The sequence below is a fragment of the Hemitrygon akajei genome, chromosome 9 (genome assembly GCF_048418815.1).
Source record: "Hemitrygon akajei chromosome 9, sHemAka1.3, whole genome shotgun sequence".
NCBI lineage: Eukaryota > Metazoa > Chordata > Chondrichthyes > Myliobatiformes > Dasyatidae > Hemitrygon > Hemitrygon akajei.
In genome coordinates this window covers 150779596-150805132 of record NC_133132.1, presented here as the reverse complement: position 1 = coordinate 150805132, position 25537 = coordinate 150779596, and the positions used below count along the sequence as shown (strand labels likewise).

The following is a 25537-nucleotide window of genomic DNA, read 5'->3' as shown; positions in this document are numbered from 1 at the left end:
AGCAGCATAGCAACAGTAGTGGTTCGTGTTCTCGGGGGGGGGGAGATGGGTGACTCTGCACCCCATCGTCCATCAGATCTGTTCATCACTCATAAAATAGAATCAGAGAGGACAGGAAAATTTTTAATTGGGGAAGGGCAAATTATGAGGCTATAAGGCTAGAACTTGCGGGTGTGAACTGGGATGATGTTTTTGCAGGGAAATGTACAATGGACATGTGGTTGATGTTTCAGGATCTCTTGCAAGATGTTAGGGACAAATTTGTCACGGTGAGGAAGATAAAGAATGGTAGGGTGAAGGAACCATGGGTGACAAGTGAGGTGGAAAATCTAGTCAGGTGGAAGAAGGCAGCATACATGAGGTTTAGGAAGCAAGGATCAGATGAGTCTATTGAGGAATATAGGGTAGCAAGAAAGGAGCTTAAGAAGGGGCTGAGAAGAGCAAGAAGGGGGCATGAGAAGGCCTTGGTGAGTAGCGTAAAGGAAAACCCCAAGGCATTCTTCAATTATGTGAAGAACAAAAGGATGACAGAAGTGAAGGTAGGACTGATTAGAGATAGGGGTGGGAAGATGTGCCTGGAGGCTGTGGAAGTGAGTGAGGTCCTCAATGAATACTTATCTTCGGTATTCACCACTGAGAGGGAACTTGATGACGGTGAGGACAATATGAGTGAGGTTGATGTTCTGGAGCATGTTGATATTAATGGAGAAGAGGTGTTGGAGTTGTTAAAATACATCAGGACGAATAAGTGTCCGGGGCCTGATGGAATATTCCCCAGGCTGCTCCACGAGGCAAGGGAAGAGATTGCTGAACCTCTGGCTAGGATCTTTATGTCCTCGTTGTCCACGGGAATGGTACCGGAGGATTGGAGGGAGGTGAATGTTGTCCCCTTGTTCAAAAAAGGTCGTAGGGATAGTCCAGGTAACTACGGACCAGTGAGCCTTACGTCTGTGGTGGGAAAGCTGTTGGAAAAGATTCTTAGAGATAGGATCTGTGGGCATTTAGAGAATCATGGTCTGATCAGGGACAGTCAGCATGGCTTTGTGAAGGGCAGATCGTGCCTAACAAGCCGATAGAGTTCTTTGAGGAGGTGACCAGGCATATAGATGAGGGTAGTGCAGTGGATGTGATCTACATGGATTTTAGTAAGGCATTTGACAAGGTTCCACATGGTAGGCTTATTTAGAAAGTCAGAAGTCATAGGATCCAGGGAAGTTTGGCCAGGTGGATTCAGAATTGGCTTGCCTGTAGAAGGCAGAGGGTCATGGTGGAGGGAGTACATTCAGATTGGAGGGTTGTGACTAGCGGTGTCCCACAAAGATCTGTTCTGGGACCTCTATCTACTTTTTGTGATTTTTATTAACGACCTGGATGTGGGGGTAGAAGGGTGGGTTGGCAAGTTTGCAGACGACACAAAGGTTGGTGGTGTTGTAGATAGTGTAGAGGATTGTCGAAGATTGCAGAGAGACATTGATAGGATGCAGAAGTGGGCTGAGAAGTGGCAGATGGAGTTCAACCTGGAGAAGTGTGAGGTGGTACACTATGGAAGGACAAACTCCAAGGCAGAGTACAAAGTAAATGGCAGGATACTTGGTAGTGTGGAGGAGCAGAGGGATCTGGGGGTACATGTCCACAGATCCCTGAAAGTTGCCTCACAGGGTAGTTAAGAAAGCTTATGGGGTGTTAGCTTTCATAAGTTGAGGGATAGAGTTTAAGAGACATGATGTAATGATGCAGCTCTATAAATCTCTGGTTAGGCCACACTTGGAGTACTGTGTCCAGTTCTGGTTGCCTCAGTATAGGAAGGATATGGAAGCATTGGAAAGGGTACAGAGGAGATTTACCAGGATGCTGCCTGGTTTAGAGAGTATGAATTATGATCAGAGATTAAGGGAGCTAGGACTTTACTCTTTGGAGAGAAGGAGGATGAGAGGAGACATGATAGAGGTGTACAAGATATTAAGAGGAATAGACAGAGTGGGCAGCCAGTGCCTCTTCCCCAGTGCACCACTGCTCAGTACAAGAGGACATGGCTTTAAGGTAAGGGGAGGGAAGTTCAAGGGGAATATTAGAGGAAGGTCTTGCACTCAGAGTGGTTGGTGTGTGGAACCCACTGCCTGAGTCAGTGGTGGAAGCAGATACACTAGTGAAATATAAGAGACTACTAGACAGGTATATGGAGGAATTTAAGGTCGGGGTTATATGGGAGGCAGGGTTTGAGGGTCGGCACAACATTGTGGACTGAAGGGCCTGTAATGTGCTGTAGTATTCTATGTTGTATGTTCTAAAAAAATTACATACCACAGCAACTGAAGTTAGAACCTCACATTATGTCAACATTTATTCTGGGACTCCGTGGGCTAACATTTCAAGTGCAGTCTGTTAGAACAAAATGCTGTTTTTGTTTACAGGTATTAGTAAACCTCGTAAAAATATTTCCTATATTACTGTATTGTGATTAAATGTAAAAATATGTCTAATGACATCTGGTATTGGTCTATTATTACCAAATGTACCAAGATACTGTGCAAAGCTTCTCTTCCATACTGTTCCTATGGATCAAACCATTAGACAGTGCATTTAGGCAGAAAGGTGAAACAATACTGAGGCAGGATAAAGTGTAAAAGCTGCAGATAAAATACAGTGCAGGGGCAAGTGAAGCGCAAGATCATAATGAAAAAAGAATACAGAGCGTTAGGAAGGAAGCTGAGGAGAAGGACCTCAATGGTAGTAACCTTCGGACAGGAAAGATAGGAATAGAATGATATGGCAGTCAAATGAATGGCTGAAGAATTGGAACAGGGACAGGGATTCAGATTTCCGGATCATTGAGACATCTACTGGGCCAGGTGGGACCTGTACAAAAGGTTTGGGTTGCACTTGAATCCGAGGGGTACCAATATTCTTGCGGGCAGGTTTACTAAAGTTGTTGGGACTGATTTAAACAATTATGGCAGGGTGATAGGAACCATTATGATAGAGCTGAGGATGAGCCAGTAGGTTTACAAGTAGATGATGTAATATGTAATATGAACGTAAGGAAGGATAAGCCAATAACTGGGTACAAATGCAGACAACAAAGAGTAAAGTTGTATCACAGAGGCAAAAGACAAAAGGGTGAAGAATGTAGGACTGAAAGTGTTGTATTTAAATGCGTGTAGCATTCAGAATAAGGTGGATAAACTTATTTGAGGCACAGCTACTCAGGCGCATGGACGTCAGCGAGTTAGACTGGGGGGAAGAATTTAAAAAGAAGACAGCTTTATGGAGCAGGTATTGGAGTAGAGGGAGACAGAGTAGGAGGGCTTTGGCGATAACGGGTCAAGGCGAGGTAAGTTACTTGTGAAGAATAGGAAGTATGTCTGTGAGGCCAGTGTTCTGTACTGGGTGTAAGATGTGAGATGTCCAGTAGTCTCCCAGCCTCCCGGACGGCCATATCTGTGCCAGATGTGTCAAGCTGGAGCTCCTTAGGGACTGTGTTAGGGAACTGGAGATGCAGCTCGATGACCTTCGTCTGGTCAGGGAAAGTGAGGAGGTGATAGAGAGGAGCTATAGGCAAGTAGCCTCAGGAGACAGATAAGTAGGTAACAGTCAGGAGCGGGAAGGCAAGAGTCAGATACTAGAAAGTACCCCTATGGCTGCCCCCTTAACAATAAGTTCTCCTGTTTGAGTACTGTTGGGTGGGATGACCTACCTGAGGGAAGCAACAGTGGCACAGAGTCTGGCCTTGTGGCTCAGAAGGGTAGGGAAAGGAAGAGGATGGCAGCAGTGATAGGGGACTCTATAGTCAGGGAGTCAGACAGGCAATTCTGTGGACACAGGAAAAAAAACACGGATGGTAGTTTGCCTCCCAGTTGCCAAGGTCTGGTCCATGATATCCTGAAGTGGGAAGGTGAACTCGGCCTTTTCTCCTTGGAGCGACAGAGGATGAGAGGTGACCTGATAGAGATGTACAAGATGATGAGAGGCATTGATCGTGTGGATAGTCAGAGGCTTTTTCCCAGGGCTGAAATGGCTAACACAAGAGTCATAGTTTTAAGGTGCTTGGAAGTTGGTACAGAGGGGATTTCAGGGGTAAGTTTTTTACGCAGAGAGTGGTGAGTGCGTGGAATGGGCTGCCGGCAACTGTGGTGGAGGTGGATACAATAGGGTCTTTTAAGTTACTCCTGGATAGGTACATGGAGCTTTAAAAATAGAGGGCTGTGGGTTATCCTAGGTAAATTCTAAAGTAAGTACCGTAGATTCCGGACTACAGAGCGCACCTGATTTTAAGCCGCTGGCTCTAATTTTAGAAATAAAATCATTTTTTTAATTGTACAGGCCGCATCGGATTTTAGGCCGCACCGGATTTTCGGCCGCAGGTGTCCCACGTTGTAATATGAGATATTTACACAGAAAGATATTACACGTGAGGATTTTTTTAACTTTTAATTAAATCCATATGGTAACAAAAACAAATACATATTGCAAATGCTTTTTTTCGAACCGTGCCCGTACGCGGCTACTTTTAAATATACGTTGCGTATACTTCTTTACTGAACAACATTCCAATATCTCCTAACGACTGGTAAAAAAATATATATATTGCAGCCTACCAGGAAAAGTTATTGATACCTTTAACTTAAAAGCAGAGTTCGCTCGGATCCAAAGCCGCTCCGCCGCTCCCCCCCCCGTTGTCCCGTTTATCGCAAACGGCATTTAAAAGCAGAGTTCGCTCAGATCCAAAGCCGCTCGCGTAATGCGCTCCCCCCCTCCGTCCCGTTTCATCGCAAACCGGCATTTTCCCACAAGACACCGCGAAACCGGGTGTGACGTCATAGCATCCCGCGATGTAGTACAGAAAACAAATATAGTTTAAACTAAGTAGGGTAGGTAGCACAATGCTTCGAGTGTTTTCCATGTTGATGAGGGTGAGTACAAATGACTGATTTACAATAATTTAATTGTGAAAGTGCGCTTGATTTATCGTACAATTTCATTGGACCTCTGTGAACTACTCATCAATTTTATTGGTCTACTGTTACGAGGCAAAATGTTTACGAGGCGGCATGAAAAAAACCATGCATTAGCCGCTTCGGATTATTGGCCGCAAAGTTCAAAGCTGTTCAAAATGTGGGAAAAAAGTAGCGGCTTAAAATCCGGAATCTACGGTACATGTTTGGCACAATATTGTGGGCCAAAAGGCCTGTATTGTGCTGTAGGTTTTCTATGTTTTACTTAAACCCTAATCAACTGATGACACAATTAGTGATTGGTCGGTATGGTGTTTAGCGTCACTGAGTCATGGTTGAAAGAAGGCCATAGTTGGGAGGTTAACATCAGGATATGCTTTATATCGAAAGGACAGGCAGTAGGCATAGGCTCTGTTGGTAGGGGATGGAATTACATCTTTAGAAAGAGGTTACATAGGGTCAGAGTATGTTGAAAATTTGTGGGTGGAGTTAAGAAACCGTAAGGGTAAAATAAATTATGGGAATCGTATATAGGCCTCCAAATAGTAGCCAAGATGTGGAGTTGAGATTGCAAAGGGAGCTGGAAAAGGCACACATTAAGGGTAATGACACAATTGTAAAGGGGGATTTCAATATGCAAGGGCATTGGGAAAATCATGTTGGTGTTGGATTGCAAGAGAGGGAATTTGTTGCATGCCTACATTTCATCCAAGATGGCAGCTTGCAGCGGCCACTCCGGAGTTGATTATCTGTTATTTGTGAAGCGGGGTGCCATGCACAATCATAATCGGATGAAAAACGGACATGGGAGCACAGAGGAACATCTGGAAATCTCCAGGAAGACCTTCTTCGTTGCTGCTGAGGTCCGGGTCTCTGCTGGGAAGATCAGGCCCCCAGTCCTCGGGGTCGCGTTGCCGATGGCTGTTGGTGAGGGCGTCTTAATACGCTCGGCAGAGGATGGTGCTCGGAGAAGCTGTGCCGGAGGGGATGGTCGGAGGCTCGGCGGTTCGACGGACTCGGAGTCCGCTGCGGTCGGAGCACTTTCACTGCTTGCTGTGTCTGCGAGGCTGGGTTTGATGGAGCTTTCATTGTGTGCTGCATCTGCGAGGCTGAGTCGGGCGGCGCCGTGGAAGTCCATAGCGGGGGTATTCCTTTCTGCCGCCGGCATGGGATGACGAGTCTATCGGGACCCTGAGGACTTGTGGAAACTGTGTGGTGGTTTCTTTTGAACTTATAGTCTTTTAACATCTTTGGTCTATTTTTACTGTGCCCATGGTCTGTTTTTTTTATCAATTATGCTATTGTTTGCACTGTTGCACAATGTGGTTTTTGTGCAGGTCTTGTAGCTTTAGTTTTTGGTCTTGTTTTATCTGGTGGGATTGGAGCTCCTTTCCGGGGAACGCACTAAGATGGTAGCGCGATATTAATACGCAGCAGCCTCTCCGGACTCTGGACTGGGGATTGCCAAACGTTACGTGGATTTTCTGGTGTAGTCTGTTCTGCCATGTGCTTTTGTGTTATCATTCTGGAGGAACGTTGTCTCATTTTTTAATTGCATTGCATTTGTGGTTTCTAAATGACAATAATCTGAATCTGAGATGGCTTTTTAGAGCAGCTTGTGTCCAAGTGTACTTGGCGAAAGACTATCTTAGATTGGGTGTTGTGTAATAACCCAGATCTTATTAGGGAGCTTAATGTAAAGAAAACCTTTGAAAGCAGTGATCATAATGAGATTGAATTTACTACTGCACCTTGAGAGGGAGAAGCATAGCTCAAATGTATCTGTATCACAATGGAACAAAGGGAGTTACAGAGGCATGAGAGAGGAGCTTGCCCAGGTGGATTCGAGGAGGGTACTGGCAGGGGCGGGGAGAACAGAGGTCGCTGAAGTTTCTTGGAATAGTTCACAAGGTGCAGGATAGTCTACTTCCCACAAAAGAAGTAGTTCTCAATGGCAGGGGTAGGTGGCCATGGCTGACGAGGGTAGTTATGGACTGCATAAAAGCCAAGGAAAGGACATTTAAGGTAGCAAAAATGAGTCAGAAGTTGGATTATTGTGAAGTTTTTAAAATCCAACAAAAGGCAACTAAAAAGCTGTAAGAAGGGAAAAGATTAAATATGAGGGCAGACTAGCCAATAATATAAAGCAAAATAGCGTTTTCAGTTATAGAAAGAGTAAAAGGGAGGTGAGAGTTGATATTGGACCGCTGGAAAATGATGTTGGTGAGGTAGAAATGGCAGATGAACTTTATTAAGTACTGTGCTTTAGTCTTCACTTTGGAAGAGTCTAGCAGTGTGGCAGAGGTCCCCGTGAGTGTCAGGGAGCAGGAGTGTGTGCCATTGCTATGACAAAGGAAAAAATGCCAGGCAAACTGAAAGGTCTTAAGGTGGATAAGTCACCTGGACCAGATGGACTACATCCTCGTCCCGAGAGAGGTTGCTGAAGAGATAATGGATACACTGGTCATGATCTTTCAGAAATCACTTGATGCTACCTTGGTCCCAGAGGACTGGAAGATTGCAAATGTCACTCCAGTCTTTAAGAAGAGAAGAAGGCAAAAGAAAGGAAATTATAGGCCAATTCACACAAAATGCTAGAGTGTTTTAGCCCAAAGCATCAACTGTACTTTTAACTATGGATTCTGCCTGGCTTGCTGAGTTCCCCCAGCACCTTGTGTGTGTTGCTCAGATTTCCAGCATCTGTACGTTTTCTCTTGCTTGCGAAATTATAAGCCAGTTAGTGTAACCTCAGTGGTTGGGGAAGTGTTGCAGTCTATTATTAAGGATGAGGTTTCATGATACTTGGAGACTAATGACAAAATAAGTCAAAGTCAGCATGTTTTCTGTAAAGGGAAATCTTACCTGACAAATCTGTTCTTCGAGGAAGTAACAAGCAGGGTGGAAAAAGGAGAGACAGTGGATGTCACTTACTTGGAATTTCAAAAGGCATTTGATAAGATGCCTCTCATGAGGCTGTCTAACAAGATAAAATCTCTGGGTGTTAGGAAAGATACTGGCATAGACAGGAATGGCTGATGGGCAGGAGGCCGCAAGTGGGAATAAAGGGGGTTTTTTCCCGTTGGCTGCCAGTGACTAGTGGTGTTCCTCAGGGGTCAGTTTGTTTACAATTACTTCACACATTGTTTGTCAATGATTTGGATAAATGGAATTGATGACTTTGTGGCAAAGTTTGTGGATGATATGAAGATCAGTGCCGGGTAGGTGGTGCTGAGGAAGCAATGCGATTGCAGCAGGAATTAGATAAATTGGTAGCATGGGCAAAAATGTGGCAGATAGAATACAGTGTTGGGAAATATATGATAATGCATTTTGGTAAAAGGAACTATAGTGCGGACTGTTTTCTATTTGGGGGAAAAGGTTCTAACATAAGAGGTGCAGAGGGACTTAGGAGTCCTCGTGCAAGACTCCCAGAGGTTAATTTACAGGTTGAGTCTGTGGTAAAGAAGGCAAATGCAATGTTGGCATATATTTCAAGGGAAATAGAATGTAAAAGTGAGGAGAGAATGCCGAGGCTTTATAAGACACTAGTCATGCCACACTTGGAGTATTGTCAACAGTTGTGGGCTCCGTATTTCGAGAAGGATGTGTTATTGGAGAGAGTCCAGGGGAGGTTCATGAGGATAATTCTGGGGATGAAGGGGTTAACATATTCAGTTCATTGTCCAAGTGTTTCAGCAGAGGGAGCTCATTGTCACAAGCGATTATTGTCGCATTAAAAAATAAGTCTTCACTTGTTGAAGAGAAATTACATTCTGATACAAGAAGTAATGGGTGTCATTTGAAAGTTGAATTTGTCCTGATATTTGGAGGCACGGTTAGGAGTACAGGGAGTTTGGAGTAGGTCTGGTCATTGAGGTTGTTTGCTGAAGTGGAAAGACAGAGCGATGATCTGTGCCAAAGACTAGGAGGTCAGAAGACAATGAGGATGAGAGTGGCAGAGTTTAAATCAGTCTGGATGCAGTGCAAAAAGAGGTGTAATGATCTTTCACTGGTTGTAAAGTTATTTTCTAAGTATGTGCATGTCACCATACAGGGAAGGACATGCCTAATTGTCATCACTTCTATTAACCCAGTTCACTGCTGGATTCAGTACAACCCCATCTGCACTTACAGCAATCAGTATAAATCAGTACACAGTAACCTTCCCCTGGATACTTAACCCCACACACACTAGCTTCAACTAAGACGATTACCCAACTCTCTTTCGGGGGCACCAGCATAGTGTCGTGTTCCTGTCTCGTTTAACCTCTGAAGGGTGCTGTTTGCCAGGGAGGAGGCAGCATTGAAGCCGTGGCAGCCAATTGGTCCGAAGCATTCCATTCCACATCCCACTTCCCTTTCCCTCCTCCACCTCCTCTTTTGATTCGCAAGTTGCTAATCCTTTTCCTACTTCTGCATTTCTCCACCGCCCCACCACCAAGCAGTCCCCCTATTTAATCCTAGCCTAATCACGGGACGGTTTGCAATGGCCAATTAACCTACCAATAGGGACGTCTTTGGACTGTGGGAGGAAACCGGCACACCCAGAGGAAGCTCACGTGGTCACGGGGAGAACGTACACACTCTTTATGGGCAGCGGTGGGAATTGAATGTGGATCGCCTGTGCTGTAAAGTGTTGTGCTAACCAGCTCTTGTGCTTTCTGCAGTCACGCACGTTCTCTCTGAGGGGTTTCTGACAGTGCACTATCATCTGTGGCACAGTGAAAATGTCTCTATTTTGACGGCACTGTGAGTTTCTATAACTGTGAAAACAGCAGTTAATTGAAGGACCAGACAATGTTGATTTAACATTGTCTGGACTGTCAGTGTGAAGATGGAGGTGGGTGGGGGGGGGGATGAGAGTTAAGTGTGGTTCAAAGAAAGCATTGTAGGTAATTGCCCTTTGATATAAGCTTATAAAGTGTCACTTAGTGTTGGGTCGAGTAGGCCTCTTCCTCTGAAAGGGTCTCAGTATGATACCTGCTGTGCCTCATTTTGTCGAATAAAGAGATCTCTTCATATCTATTAGCTGCTTCTTCTGGTGTCTGTCTTCACGTGACAGCATACTCTATGGTTCTCCCTCACACTGTCAACCTGCCCCTCCCTCCAATAACTGGCCCTGCTGTCATGTTTATTCTCCCAGTTATGGTCATTTCCAGGAGCGAGGCCACTAGACACCCATTTCTGGCAACAGCCTGTATCAGGAAAAAAATGAATTTAAAAAGTGTACTTGGGCTTAAGGGAGAAGTTTAGCAAATCTACTGATTCAGGTTGTTGCTACAGCAGCTAGCCTGCAGCGAGTTAATAACTCCTTTTAATAAAGTTAATTTATCAATTTCTGTTGTTTAACCCATCATAAGCGATACAGGATTAAGACAGGCTATAGACTGGAGATCTTGTTAGAAAGTGGTAATGTTGTCTGTGCATGTACCCTCGTAACATCCAACATACTTCCTGTTGACAGTGTTTTATGAGAACTACAGTATACGAATCCTAGCCTTCCGAAGTAATTACATGTTATTTACGTGGTGAAATGCTGCACAGTATTGTTGCTAATTTCACTGCCATTCCTTGAAGTATACCTTTTATTTTCCTCTTCCCCCTCTTGTCATTTGTTTAATGCTGCATACGTGGTTTTTTGTACAGAGTTTGAAGTCAAATGTAGTTCTGTCATAACATCCATGTTGAGATCATTTTCTGTTTTCAGATCCTGCCTTTACATTGCTTCAGCTGAGTGTGACAGCAAACAATAGTGTAGGTTTCTTGGCAAATAACTTCTCTGCTTGAGTTTTTGAAAGCTGCGGTAATCTGTCTGCAAGGTTTCCTATTTTGCTTTGGTTGTGGAGCATTTAGAATCCTAGAGTTCCACGAGAGATCGTGATGGGAAAAAAAACACCTTTTTTTGAACTTGGCACAATGTGTGATGCTAATGCTGGCAGTGGTGGGCAGTGACTGAGCAGCCCCGTTAGAGGTCTCTCAGCTTGGTACGGCAGTGCACAGTGGGGCCGTGTTTATTTCGTTGAATCCATTCTCAGTTTTTGACACAAGATAGGGGAGGTCATTGATAATTGGCCTATAGCAATACTATATTGTATGGAGTGGAGGACAGTAGGCTGATAATTGGTGAGCGCTGTATCGCACGGATGGGAGGACGATAGGGTGTTAATTGGTGAGTGCTGTATTGCACGGATGGGAGGACGATAGGGTGATAATTGGTGAGTGCTGTATCGCATGGATGGGAGGACGATAGGGTGTTAATTGGTGAGTGCTGTATTGCACGGAGGGGAGGACGATGGGGTGTTAATTGGTGAGCGCTGTATTGCACGGAGGGGAGGACGATGGTGTGTTAATTGGTGAGCGCTGTATCGCACGGAGGGGAGGACGATGGGGTGATAATTGGTGAGCGCTGTATCGCATGGAGGGGAGGACGATTGGGTGTTAATTGGTGAGTGCTGTATTGCACGGAGGGGAGGATGATGGTGTGTTAATTGGTGAGCACTGTATTGCAGGGAGGGGAGGACGATAGGGTGATAATTGGTGAGTGCTGTATTGCACGGAGGGGAGGATGATGGTGTGTTAATTGGTGAGTGCTGTATTGCACGGAGGGGAGGACGATAGGGTGATAATTGGTGAGTGCTGTATTGCACGGAGGGGAGGACGATGGTGTGTTAATTGGTGAGCGCTGTATTGCACGGAGGGGAGGACGATAGGGTGATAATTGGTGAGTGCTGTATTGCACGGAGGGGAGGACGATGGTGTGTTAATTGGTGAGTGCTGTATTGCACGGAGGGGAGGACGATGGGCTGTTAATTGGTGAGTGCTGTATTGCACGGAGGGGAGGACGATGGGGTGTTAATTGGTGAGCGCTGTATTGCACGGAGGGGAGGACGATGGGGTGTTAATTGGTGAGCGCTGTATTGCACGGAGGGGAGGACGATGGGGTGTTAATTGATGAGTGCTGTATTGCACGGAGGGGAGGACGATGGGGTGTTAATTGGTGAGCGCTGTATTGCACGGAGGGGAGGACGATGGGGTGTTAATTGGTGAGCGCTGTATTGCACGGAGGGGAGGACGATGGGGTGTTAATTGGTGAGCGCTGTATTGCACGGAGGGGAGGACGATGGGGTGTTAATTGGTGAGCGCTGTATCGCACGGAGGGGAGGATGATGGGGTGTTAATTGGTGAGTGCTGTATCGCACGGAGGGGAGGACGATGGGGTGTTAATTGGTGAGTGCTGTATTGCACGGAGGGGAGGACGATGGGGTGTTAATTGGTGAGTGCTGTATTGCACGGAGGGGAGGATGATGGTGTGTTAATTGGTGAGCACTGTATTGCAGGGAGGGGAGGACGATAGGGTGATAATTGGTGAGTGCTGTATTGCACGGAGGGGAGGATGATGGTGTGTTAATTGGTGAGTGCTGTATTGCACGGAGGGGAGGACGATAGGGTGATAATTGGTGAGTGCTGTATTGCACGGAGGGGAGGACGATGGTGTGTTAATTGGTGAGCGCTGTATTGCACGGAGGGGAGGACGATAGGGTGATAATTGGTGAGTGCTGTATTGCACGGAGGGGAGGACGATGGTGTGTTAATTGGTGAGTGCTGTATTGCACGGAGGGGAGGACGATGGGCTGTTAATTGGTGAGTGCTGTATTGCACGGAGGGGAGGACGATGGGGTGTTAATTGGTGAGCGCTGTATTGCACGGAGGGGAGGACGATGGGGTGTTAATTGGTGAGCGCTGTATTGCACGGAGGGGAGGACGATGGGGTGTTAATTGATGAGTGCTGTATTGCACGGAGGGGAGGACGATGGGGTGTTAATTGGTGAGCGCTGTATTGCACGGAGGGGAGGACGATGGGGTGTTAATTGGTGAGCGCTGTATTGCACGGAGGGGAGGACGATGGGGTGTTAATTGGTGAGCGCTGTATTGCACGGAGGGGAGGACGATGGGGTGTTAATTGGTGAGCGCTGTATTGCACGGAGGGGAGGATGATGGGGTGTTAATTGGTGAGTGCTGTATCGCACGGAGGGGAGGACGATGGGGTGTTAATTGGTGAGTGCTGTATTGCACGGAGGGGAGGACGATGGGGTGTTAATTGGTGAGTGCTGTATTGCACAGAGGGGAGGATGATAAGCTGATGAGGACCATGAAGTGCATTTTCCAAGCATTGAATGGACTCGCCCAGCTTGGGCGTTGATGTCAGCCTCTCCCTCCCGAATTAGCTGCCTCAACTTTCCCTTACGCGCTGCCAACTGACTTATGGGAGTGAACAAACTCTAATGGAGGGAAATTTTCATTCTAAAGAAGGAATTTTTACACGCCATGACTCAGCTTGCTGGCCTGCTGCTTTGCTGCTGTTGTAAGTTAGAAGTTAATTGTATTGTGAAGTTTTTGTATTTTTTGTGGTTTTCTCATTCAGTTATTTATTATGCCATTCTTATTATGCAACAATGGACACAAAACAAGTCTGTCTTTACAATGAAGGCTACTTATCAATGGGTTTACATGGACTGGTGATCCGGCTTGACCTATTCCACGATGCCTAGTCTGTGGCAAACAACTTAAATGCAGCAATGGCTCCATCAGAATCGAAAAGACACTTAACGAAAGATCACAGCCATATGACACATAAAAGTGCTGGTTATTTTATATGGCTATTGGAATCCCAAAACAAACAGTAGAGCTTTCATAATAAAGTCAGTCATGAAGCAAGCTATTTAGTAACAGAGCTTATTACCCCGTAAAGGAAAAGTCACGCTGTTTGTGAGAACCTAATAATGCCAGCATGTAAAATTATAGTGGATAAGATGCTAGGGCAATATGCAGAATGAGAAATTGAAAAGGTTTCGCTCTCAAACAATATGATGAATCGACATGTTCATGACATGTCACCTGTTGCCGAAGAGTTTTTATGTGATAAACTGAAAAACAACAGCTTCTCTATCCAGGTTGACGAGTCAACAGATTTCACAAGTAAGTGTCATGTTGTAGCATTTATGAGATTTGTAAGTGATAGTGAAATTGAAGAAAACTTTTTTCTGTTGCAAAGAGCTGCTGAAAAAAGCAAAAGCCAGAATATATTCAGCGTTTTATCTTCAAATCTGAAAGCAAAAGGTCGCTCTTGAGGACCGTGTCGGCATCTGTACTGATGGTGCCCCAACAAAGTTTGGCTCCACGAGAGGTTTTGTTTCTCTTACATTAAAAAAAATCCTGACGTCATCACAATACACTGCTTCAACATTGTCAATAAATTTCATGTTGTAAATAGCATTAACTAAAATCTATGTACACCCTTTATTTAAATTAAATTTACCGAGCCTACCTTTAGAAAAAATAAATGACATTTTGGCTTAAGCCAGTTATTTAACAGATATTTATTATGTTTGCCTTATGAGTTTTAAAAATTTATGAAAGGGAATGAAAGAGATTAATTTCAAGAAAGGTAAGCTAAACTTAACTACCCATTTTTTTTTCAAGGAAGGTTGGCTACAAATTCATTCTCTACTCAAAAGAGCATTGACAATTATTTTTGGATTCTTATATCTTCAACTTACTGATCACACTAATGTACTGTGAGCTGTAGGTATAATAAATTAGCAGGGCTTCCCTGAAACCTGAAAATTATTTCAAGGGGTCCTCCAGGGCAAAAAGTTTGAGGAAGGCTGCTCTAGAGTTATAAAAAATGCCAGTTGTGTGATATGAATTTAAGAAGAAATTGTTTTATCATCGCAACAATGTTAATATAATTTTAATTTTAGTATAATTTTAGATTCAGAAAACATTACACATGAATTTAAGAAGCAATTGTCTAATGTCTACTGTTGCTTGAATCTAAAATGATACTAGTATTATAACTATAATAATTTTTGCTGGGTTAACTTGTAATCCTGTAAATACCTTGTGCATCATGTTTTTTATTAGAGCGTACTTGATTATAGACAGAACTGAAGCCAAATGTGTAATTTTTGCTCTCAAACTCTTTATTGAGAACATTAGAAACAGAAGCAAAAGTGATAATTTGTTATCTTGTTCCTACTTCACCATTCATTAAGAACGTAGTCAATTGTTTACCCCACCTCCACTTTCCTGCATTAACTTCATTTCCCTGGCTGCCCTGAGAAACCAAAGATCTATCAGTCTATATTTGAATAGACTTGGTGACAGAATTTGCGTAAACCTCTTGGGTAAAAACTTCCAGGCCCTGTTAATGGAAAAGCACTTTCAGTTCTGAATGACTGATCTTTTAATTTAAGACTACGGACCCTGATTGTAGATACCCAGAGAAAATACAACTGCATCTACCCTGGTGAACTTCTGTATTAAAATAATTTTGATAGGCAGTGAATAAAGAGAGTAAAAAGGAAAGTGAGGTAGTGTTCATGGGTTGGTTCATTGTCTGTTCAGATCATAAGATAGAGAAGCAGAATTGAGCCATTTGGCCCATCAAGTCTGCTCCACCATTTCATCACATCTGATCCAATTTTCCTCTCTGCCCCATCCAATCTCCTAACTTCTCCCCATGTCTATTCATGCCCTGACCAATCCAGAATCTATCAACCTCTGCCTTAAATATACATAAAGACTTGGCCTTCATAGCTGCCTGTGGCAAAGAATTCCACAGATTCACCACTCTGTGGCAAAAGAAATTCTTCCTAATCTCCATTCTAAAAGGACACCCCTCTATTCTGTGCCCTCTGGTCTTAGACTCTCCCTCCATAGGAAACATCCTCTCCCCATCTACTCTATCAAGATCTTTCACCATTCGATAGGTTTTCATGAGGTCACCACTCATTCTTCTGAGTTCCAGTGAATACAGACCCAGAGCCATCAGACTCTCTTCATATGAGAAGCCATTCTGATGAAACCCCGCTGGTTTCCTTGGCTGCCCGTAAGTCCAGGTAAGACATGCTCCAGTCCCGCTAAACCTGTGAAATTGAGACAGCTGTCCCACTCCAAACCCCGGTTTGTGGGGGTGCTGTGTAATTTGCTACCCTGTGACAACTCAGTGCCAAGAAATAACAGACAGCAGACTGCGCACGACTAAAGGAATTATATATATGAATCTTACCTAACCAAAGGGTTAGTAAAGGAAAGAATGAAAAAACAAAAAGGGCCCATTATAATTAAACAGTCAAATATGCGTAAGTTGGAGCTTACCTTGGACTTCTCTGTCACTCTGGGCCCTCAATCTGCGTGAAAGCACACGCCATTTTCCGAACGTCGCTCGCAATCCACCTCGAACAAGCAGGTCTCCCACTGGGTCGTATCCTACAATTGGTTCTTCCCAGTGCCTTCTCTATTCATCTCCCACTGAACAAAAGCCCAAGACTTTGGTGTCCCTCATCAAAAAAAACCTCCCCCCAGTTCCGTCATCCTAATTGGATGGCACAGGTTCCTCATCATCCCTTATCTTCAACAATAACCCAAACAGGCTGAAAGCAGAACAGACTGCTCTTACAGAGCTGCTAAATGAAATATGTATAGCATAACAGTAAAGATTTGAACCAGGGCATTACACTGGAATCTTTTTCATAAGCCTCCTTTGAACCCCAGTTTCAGCACATCTTTTCTAAGATGAGGGGCCCAGTGAGGCCTCACCAGTGCTTTATAAAGGCTGAACGGTCTTCTCTTGAAATGAATGCTATCATCATCTTTGCCTTCCTCACCACAGACTCAACCTGCAAATAAACCTTTAGGGAATCCTTCACAAGGACTTCCAAGTCTTTTTGTGCATCAGTTTTATTGGATTTTCTCTCCAATTAGAAAATAGTCAACCCTTTCATTTTTTTTCTAACAATTTTCATGACCTTGAGGAAGTATTCCATTTGCCATTTCCTTGCCCATTCTCCTAATCTGTCTTAAGTCCTGCCGTAGCCCACTTCCTCAAAACTACATGCCCCTTCACCTATCTTCATATTGTCTGCAAACTTTGCAACAAAGCCATCTATTTCATCATCCAAATCATTGACATATAATGTAAAAATAATCTGTCCCAACACAGACCCCTGTGGAACACCACTGGTCACTGGCAGCCAACCACAAATAGCTCCCTTTATTCCCACAGCTTTATCCATGCTAGAATCTGTCCTGTAATACCATGGGCTCATAGCTTGTTAAGCAACCTCTTGTGTGGCACCTTGTCAAAGTCCTTCTGAAAATCAAAGTAGACAGCACCAACTGATTTTCCTTTTTCTATCCTGCTTGTTATTCCTTCAAAGAATTCCAACAGATTTGTCTGTGGGTCCACCACTAGTCAGCGGCAGCCAACCTGAAAAGGGTCACTTTATTCCTACTCTTTGTCTCCAGATCTCATACACAATCCTTATTCCAGGTGAGTTCTTATCAGGAATGTAACTAGAATGTACTGCAGGGGTGGTAATGTTGTTTAATCTGTTTACTGTTATCAAGTTTGAGGTACACTGAGGGAGAAATATACCATTGGTCACCAGAATTGTACATGTACAGACTGGTCCTGGTATTCAGTCTCCACACGTTTGGTTTTACTGATTCTACGTCCATTATTACCAACAGCTAAAGACAAGTGTATCATCCTCTTTCTCATCAAAGGCCAACCATCAAGCATGGTTTTTCTTCTCCGTGCATCCTGGCTACTCATTGGTTAACCTGCTTGGTTTGTTGGGAATATGATTATAGGTCAGCTTCACCTTGTGGTGGGTTGGCTAGTCTCCATTCAGTTTTTACTTAAGCACACGCGAGAGGAAATCTACAGATGCTGGAAATCCAAGCAACACACGCAAAATGCTGGGAGGAACTCAGCAGGCCGGGCATCATCTATGGAAAAGAGTACAGTTAATGTTTCTGGCGGAAACCCTTCAGCAGGACGGAGGGTCCTGATAGCACACCGTACTTGAGGATAATCACCACATGGATGTGTGCGGTGGTACATTTTTTTTTCAAGATCCACCGACTGAAAGGTGTCAGGATTGGAGTGAATTCAGCTGGTGTTAATGGGTCTCATTATTAATAATTTGTTCTTTTTATAGTTGTGGCTGACAGCAATGTATCAGGGTCTGAAGACAGGAACCTTCTTCTGGGTTGGTTCTGAATCCAAGATAAATGGATCATACCCAAACATTTATAAATTATTTGACAGGTATGTAATAAAGAGGCTAGTGAATATTCCTATCTTTAAAAAGAATTGAATGAAACTTTGCTAAATCAGTGGGGAGGAAATGGGATTGCATCAGTGTTTTGTGATGTTCTGTAAGATGGAATTTTATGGACCTGAAGCATTGTGTTGTGGGGAGGAGAGAGGGGTGAAGTTGGAGATGGAAGAGGAGGATGAGGTGGATGGGTGAACATCCTATCATCTAGATAGTGGCACCACACAAAGGCCCATGTGGGTTATATAAAAGTTAAGATATGAGAAGAGTAGGAAAATTCCAACATAGCAGAGGGCATGTAGACCTGATCTGCAGCTATAAAAGATTTGCACCTGGAGCTAAATCTTTTAATTGCAAATTATTCTGACCGGAGCACAGTAACATGACAAGGGGAAGTATACTATTTCTTCTGTGCTGGGAAGGGGAATAGTGGCCAATGGGGATTCCTGCGTCTGCTGTGAGAGTTAGCTGACTTGCTTCTGGTGATGAAAAGGCTGTCTGTGGAAATATAAATAAGGATCTCGATGACATGGGATAGTTTTATCACTCAGGTGGTGAAGTTGAAAATGATCTCTGATGCACCATCAATAACTCACGCTGAGACTTAGGAAGCGAGATATCGGCTTTTATTGACTGGAAGAATAAACAGCACTACATCCTGGGGAAAATGAGGGAGAGCAGCAGCCCACAGTCGCCTTTATACAGGGGTCTGTGGGAGGAGCCACAGGAGCAGTCAGCAGGGTCTGTGGGAGGAGCCACAGGAGCAGTCAGACAGGTATATCTAGTTCACCACAATCTCCAAAGTATTGAATCGGATTTATCATCACCAACTTGTATGACATGAAGTTTGCTGTTTTGCAGCAGCAGTAGTGCTAAGTTGCTATAAATTTAAAAAAAAATATATATAGTATTAAAAAAATAACAAGGTTGTGTTCATGTGTTTGTGGACCGTTCAGAAATCTGATGGGGGAGGGGATGATTCTTGCTGAATCATTGAGTGTGAGTCTTCAGGCTCCTGTACTTCCTCTCTGATGTTAGTAGTAAGAAGAGGGGCAATTCCAAGATGGTGGGGGGTGTCTTTAACGATTGTTGTCATCTTCTTGAGGCATTGTCTCTTGAAGACATTTTCACTGTTGGGGAGTGTTGTGCCCATGATGGAGCTGGTTGTGTCTACACCCATCTGCAGCCTCCACACCAGGCTGTGATGCAGCCACTTCGAATGCTCTCTCCACCGTACATCTGTAGACATTGCTAAATCTCTGGTGACATACCAAATCTCCTCAGACTCTTAATGAATTAATGTTGTGGTGTGCTGCCTTTGTGATGGCATCAATGTATTGGGCCCAGGGTAGATCCTCTCAGATGCTTCCAACCAGGGACGTGAAGCTGCATAACTTGAACTTGAAAGTGGAGAATTTTATAAAAATATAAGGCATCTCACTTAAATTTGAACTACATAAAAATAGCCTTTTTCATTTATTTAAGCATGGTGAAAAAACAAATTTTCAAATGTGATATTTTATTTTTAAGCCATATTCAATTTGAAGAAAGAGTTTTCACAATCCTTAAGTGGCTGGATTTACCAAAGGAAGAAAGGTAATCATTTGTATTTATAAATGTATTTACCAAGCCACTTCCATTTCTGTTAACTGAATCAATTATTGTTTTTAAAATTATGTATGTAGAATGATGGATGAACTGAGACAAGTTTAATGAAGGCATGTGGCTGTTACAATTCAAGAGAGATGAGTAAGCATTGTATCCTCATTCTTCTGTTGAACTGGGCTAAGAAGTCACAAATATTTCTTCCAAGTTGCTTGCAAATATGAATGTAGTATGCAGTTTTACATTTAAGTAATATTTACTGATTCAGTCAGAATGACTTTAAACTTAACTGTAATTCTGAAATATAAGATGAAACTTAAAGATGATATCAAAATCTGGCAGTGAAGGTGGTTACCTATGATTGCAACCAGATCTAGATCGACTATGAAAGTGGCCAAATGAACAGTGAAGAAGTGCCTTTCAAATGGATTTTGACATACCATTCTGATATGTCTATCCATGGCCTCCTCTACTGTCAAGATGAAGCCACACTCAGGTTGGAGGAACAACACCTTATATACCGGCTGGGTAGCCTCCAACCTGATGGCATGAACATTGACTTCTCTAACTTCTGTTAATGCCCCTCCTCCCCTTCTTACCCCATCCCTGAAATATTTAGTTGTTTTTTTTCCTCTCTCTCTGCCCATCACTCTGCCTGTTCTCCATCTCCTTCTGGTGCTCTCCCGCCCCCCCTTTCTTTCCTCCTGAGGCCTCCCGCCCCATGATCCTTTCCCTTCTCCAGCTCTGTATCACTTTCATCAATCACCTTTCCAGCTCTTAGCTTCATCCCACCCCCTCCGGTCTTCTCCTGTCATTTCGCATTTCCCCCTCCCTCCACTACTTTCAAATCTCTTACTATCTTTCCTTTCAGTTAGTCCTGACGAAGGGTCTCGGCCCGTGACATCGACAGCGCTTCTCCCTATAGATGCTGCCTGGCCTGCTGCGTTCCACCAGCATTTTGTGTGTGTTGTTTGAATTTCCAGCATCTGCAGATTTCCTCGTGTTTGCTGTTCAAATGAATTTGTTGTTGTTGTTGTTGTTTCAGGCCTGATTTTTATGCAATCTATTTGGAGGAACCTGATAGTTCAGGACATAAAGGTGGACCTAACAGCAAGAGAGTAAGTAACCTTCAGTTATCAGTTTGCGTAGCTGTTGTACTTGTATAAATTATATTTGTGTACTTCTATTGAATCAAAATAAGGATTCTCTATAGCCAATGTTAACATTAGCTTTACAGGGAAATCCTGTATAAAGTTTGTGCTACGTTACTCAGGCTAATGTGGTGAGGCAGCATTTGTTGTGTTGCCCTTGGGATGATGGTTGCACCCTACTCAGAACTGTATTTGTTACCTGTCAGGTAAGGCAGACCTGGGCCCTGTTACAGTGACATCATGTTCAAACACACAGGTGTACACCAGTATTACTTAGCAGGGAGTTACTGTATTTCCATAAATATTTGATTAGTTGCCATGACAATTCACCTGAAATTAACCAAACTGGTGTAAAAGATTAAACAACTACTAGTGCATGTTACACCCAGTTAAGTTTACCTAATTATTTTGAAAATGTTTTCATGATTTATGCACAGAGAGCTGGTTTCGTGAACAGAAGTCGATCAACAGAATGGGCAGAGTTTGTACAACCCTTCTGACCTATTAGCAGCATTCAGAGAGGGTCATCAAATTAATGTCGGAACATGCCAGCTTTTCAAAACCACTGCCTTAAAATTATTACCACACAAGTCAGTCTTAGACCTACAAAGTGACTGAACAGCATCGTATGGCACACTGCCGTGCTGCATGAATTCACTTGGAGTCCAACACCAAAGTTCAGGGCAATGCCCCCACCCCCACATTTGAAACTGCTGTAAGACTGGAGACACCGGAAATTTCAGTGAATAGTCTCAGCTTGGGGAATGCATGTTTTAAATTCTTTAAGCGTTTTATTGACCCATAGTGTTTATTCATGACATTTATTCACTCTTTTAAGTTACCATTTTAATAGTTTCGAAATGTCTACAAATATCAGAGATTTTCAAAAACTGTCTATCACGGTTAACCTTCCACCCCCACTCCAGCTTAGCTCTAAGCTCTATTTTACCACTGTTAGATTATACCAATGGTTTTTTTTAATCCAACATAGCAGAGGGCTTGTGGACCAGATCTGCAGCTATAAAAGATTTGCACCTGGAGCTAAAGTTGCAGATTATTCTGACCAGAGCACAGTAGCATAACAAGGGGAAGTGTACTGTTCCTTCTGTGCTGGGAAGGGGAATAGTGGCCAATGGGGATTCTTGCATCTGCTGTGAGGGTTAGCTGACTGGCTTCTGGTGATGAAAAGGCTGCCTGTGGAAATATAAATAAGGATCTCGATGACGTGGGATAGTTTTATCACTCAGGTGGTGAAGTTGAAAATTATCTCCAAAGTATTGAAACAGATTTATCATCACCAACTCGTATGACATGAAGTTTGTTGTTTTGCAGCAGCAGTAGCGCTAAGTTGCTATAAATTAAAAAATATATACATAGTATATTTTAGTGAGACCAGATGTATCCCACCGCTAGCCTCAGCCAGGATACAGCGTTGGGCTCTCACATTGTCAGCCTACCTGTATACTATAGTGGACAGAGCGGGTGGGGATAATGCAAACGCCGATGTGCTGAGTCGACTCCCTTTACCTGAGACGCCTGTTACTACATATGTGCCTCCAGAGACTGTGTTTTCATTGGAGAGGCTGTCCGAGACACCTGTAAAGGTGATCCACATCAAGCAGTGGACAGTGTTATTTTAGGTTTTATGTGTTATTTGGTTTGATTTGGTAGGTTATTTTTTGGGTCTGGGAACGCTCAAAAAATTTTCCCATATAAATTAATGGTAATTGCTTCTTCGCTTTACGACATTTCGGATTACAAACAGTTTCATAGGAACACTCTACCTTTGGATAGCAGGGGAAACCTGTATCTACAAATGGAAGAAATTCAGTACTGTTGCTACTGTCCCTAGGAGTGGGCATCCACCAAAGATCACACCAAGAGAACAATGTGTAATGTTGCAGGAGGTGAAAAAGGACCCCAAAATCTCTAGAACTTGCTAGTTTCTGTTCATGTGTCCACTATGAGAAAAACACTGAACAAGAATGGTGTTCACGGATGGACACCGTGAAGGAAACTGCTTGTTCTCCCAAAAAAAACATCGCTGCATGTCTCAAGATTGCAAAAGACTACCTGGATGCTCCACAATGTTCTGTGGACAGATGAGACAAAAGTTGAGCTTGTTGGTAGAAATGCACACTGCTATGTTTGGAAGAAAAAAGGTCACTGCAGACTAACACCAAAACCTCATCCCAACTGTGAAGCATGGTGGAAGGAGCATGATGGTTTGTGGCTGCTTTGCTGCCTCAGGGCCTGGACAGCTTACCGTTTCTGAGGGAAACACAAAAATACAACTGCAGATGCTGTGGATCAAAGAATACGTACACAACGCTGGAAGAACTCGGCAGGTCAGGCAGCATCCGTGAGAAAAGAGTAGCCAATGTTTCGGGCCGAGACCCTTCATCAGGAATGGGGGGAAAGAGAGGGCTGAAGCCCAGTAATAGAGATAGGGGAGGGGGTAGGGCCTAGAGGTGCCAGGTGGAAAACCAATCAGAGGAAAGATAAGGGGGGAGGGGGAGGGGATAAGCATGAAAGAACTGTAGAGATAAAGAAGCAGAAAGTGGAAAGGGGAGAGAGGCAGAGAGGGACCTGGGATAGGGGGAGGGGGAGGGAATTACTGGAAATTGGAGAATTCAATGTTCATACCAAGGGGCTGGAGGCTACCCAGACGGTAGATGAGGTGTTGCTCCTCCAACCTGAGTTTGGCCTCATCATGGCAGTAGAGGAGGCCAGGTATGGACATATCTGAATGGGAATGAGAGGGAGAGTTGAAGTGAGTGGCAACCGGGAGATCCTGTCTGTTGTGACGGACAGAGTGTAGGTGCTCGATGAAGTGGTCCCCCAATCTATGTCGAGTCTTGCCGATGTAGAGGAGGCCGCACCGGGAGCACCGAATGGAACAATGACTTCGAAATTGTATCAAGACATTTTACGGGAGAATGTCAGTGTAGTGGTCTGTCTGTCACCTGAAGCTTAATAGAAGCTGAATGATGCACCAAGACAATGAGATGAAACGCAAGAGCAAATCAACAATAGAATACTTTAAAAAGAAGAATATTTGTGTTTTGGAATGGCCAAGTCAGAGTCCAGAGCTTAACCCAACTGAGATGCTGTGGCATGACCTGAAGAGGGCTGCTCGTGTAAGGTATCCCAGAAATATTGGTAAACTGAAACAGTTTGTATGGAGGAATGGTCAAAATACCTCCTTGAAGTTGTGCAAGTCTGATCAGCAGCTACAGGAAACGTTTGATGGTGGTTATTGCTGCTGAAGGAGGTTCTACCAGTTATTAAATATACAAGCGTTCACATTTTTTCCACCCTGGACTGTGAATGATTTAACAATGTATTTAATAAAGACATGAAATGTACAATTGTTTGTGTGTCACTAGTTTAGGCTGATTGTGTTTGTCTATTATTGTGACTTAGATGAAGATCAGGCCACGTTTTATGAGTAATCGATGCAGAAAACCAGGTAATGGCAAAGGGTTCACAAACTTTTTCTGCAACGGTAAGTGCATGATGTTAGGCTCACTGTTCTGTAACACAAGCCCATGTCACTGAGGCCTTCTTGAAGTGCTGCACGACCAGATGCAGCTACCATTTCCCAAAATATTAGCCTTGATCATTCCTGACACCTTGATAATGTGGTACCAGATATTGTTGCCTGAAATAAAGGTCTTCCAGGATTTGCAGCAGAGATTGGATAAGTAAAAAAAAATTATCTATGTGAATAACAAACAGTTGTGGCTTTGTTATTTATTGCATACTTTTCCCCCTCTGCTCTTGATATACAGGTGGCAGATGCACTGGAGAGAGTGGATGCAATGGTGGGAATGCTGATGGATGGGCTGAAACAAAGAAACCTGCTGCAGTGTGTCAACCTTATTATGATATCTGACCATGGTAGGAGTCCAGGGTGATAAACACAGAGTTTTAAAAATCGTTCCTTCCATGTTCCACTGTCCTTTCTTATTTGATTCCTGCTTCTTTAGCCTGTTACCTCTTCTACCTATCCCCTCTTTCTTCATCTCCACTCCCCTACCCATCCAGCTTCTTGCTCACTTGGTCTCGCCTGTCACTGGCCAGCTTGCACTCCTTCCTGTCCCCCCACCTTCTTATTTTCACTTCCACCCACTTCCTTTCCAGTCCTGAGGAAGGGTCTCAGCTCCAACCTTCCAACCTTTCATTCAGCTCCAAAAATGCTGCCCAATTTGCTCTGTTCCTCCAGCATTTTATGTCTGTGGTTTAAGACTTGCAGCAGCTGTAGAATCTCATGTTTAAAAATCCCCTGTACTGGATCTTCTCACAACTTGCCAAGCTCCTAATTCAAAGTCCACAAGTTTTGTGCCTTGGCCACTAAATCTCACTCAAGTTTCTCTTCATGGGTCTTGCCTAGAGCGAAATCTTTCTCTAGATGTGTTTCTCTGTCAGCGAGTCCTCGATTGAGACAGATTGAAATGTTAACACGAGGAAATCTGCAGATGCTGGAAATTCAAGCAACACACCCAAAATGCTGGTGGAACGCAGCAGGCCAGGCAGCATCTATAGGGAGAAGTACAGTCGACATTTCAGGCTGAGACCCTTCGTCAGGACATAGATTGAAATGCTGTCTTCATGCAATCTCCCCTCTTCGACACATCCACACTTCCCTCCCAGCCCCTAAACCACCAGCGTGCTGTAACCTGCAGAGAGTCTCAAACCT

The 25537-nt window shown here is 43.9% G+C and overlaps 1 protein-coding gene across 1 annotated transcript in view; it reads left to right on the top strand.

Annotated features, from left to right (window-relative positions):
- The window catches only part of LOC140733648 (ectonucleotide pyrophosphatase/phosphodiesterase family member 3-like), a 114429-nt gene that overhangs the window by 45926 nt on the left and 42966 nt on the right, over window positions 1–25537 (top strand). Inside the window, exons 8-11 of the mRNA XM_073057262.1 lie at window positions 17960–18069; window positions 19610–19675; window positions 20730–20802; window positions 24630–24738. Coding sequence (XP_072913363.1) covers window positions 17960–18069; window positions 19610–19675; window positions 20730–20802; window positions 24630–24738 — 358 coding nt within the window. The remainder of the gene's footprint in view (window positions 1–17959; window positions 18070–19609; window positions 19676–20729; window positions 20803–24629; window positions 24739–25537) is intronic.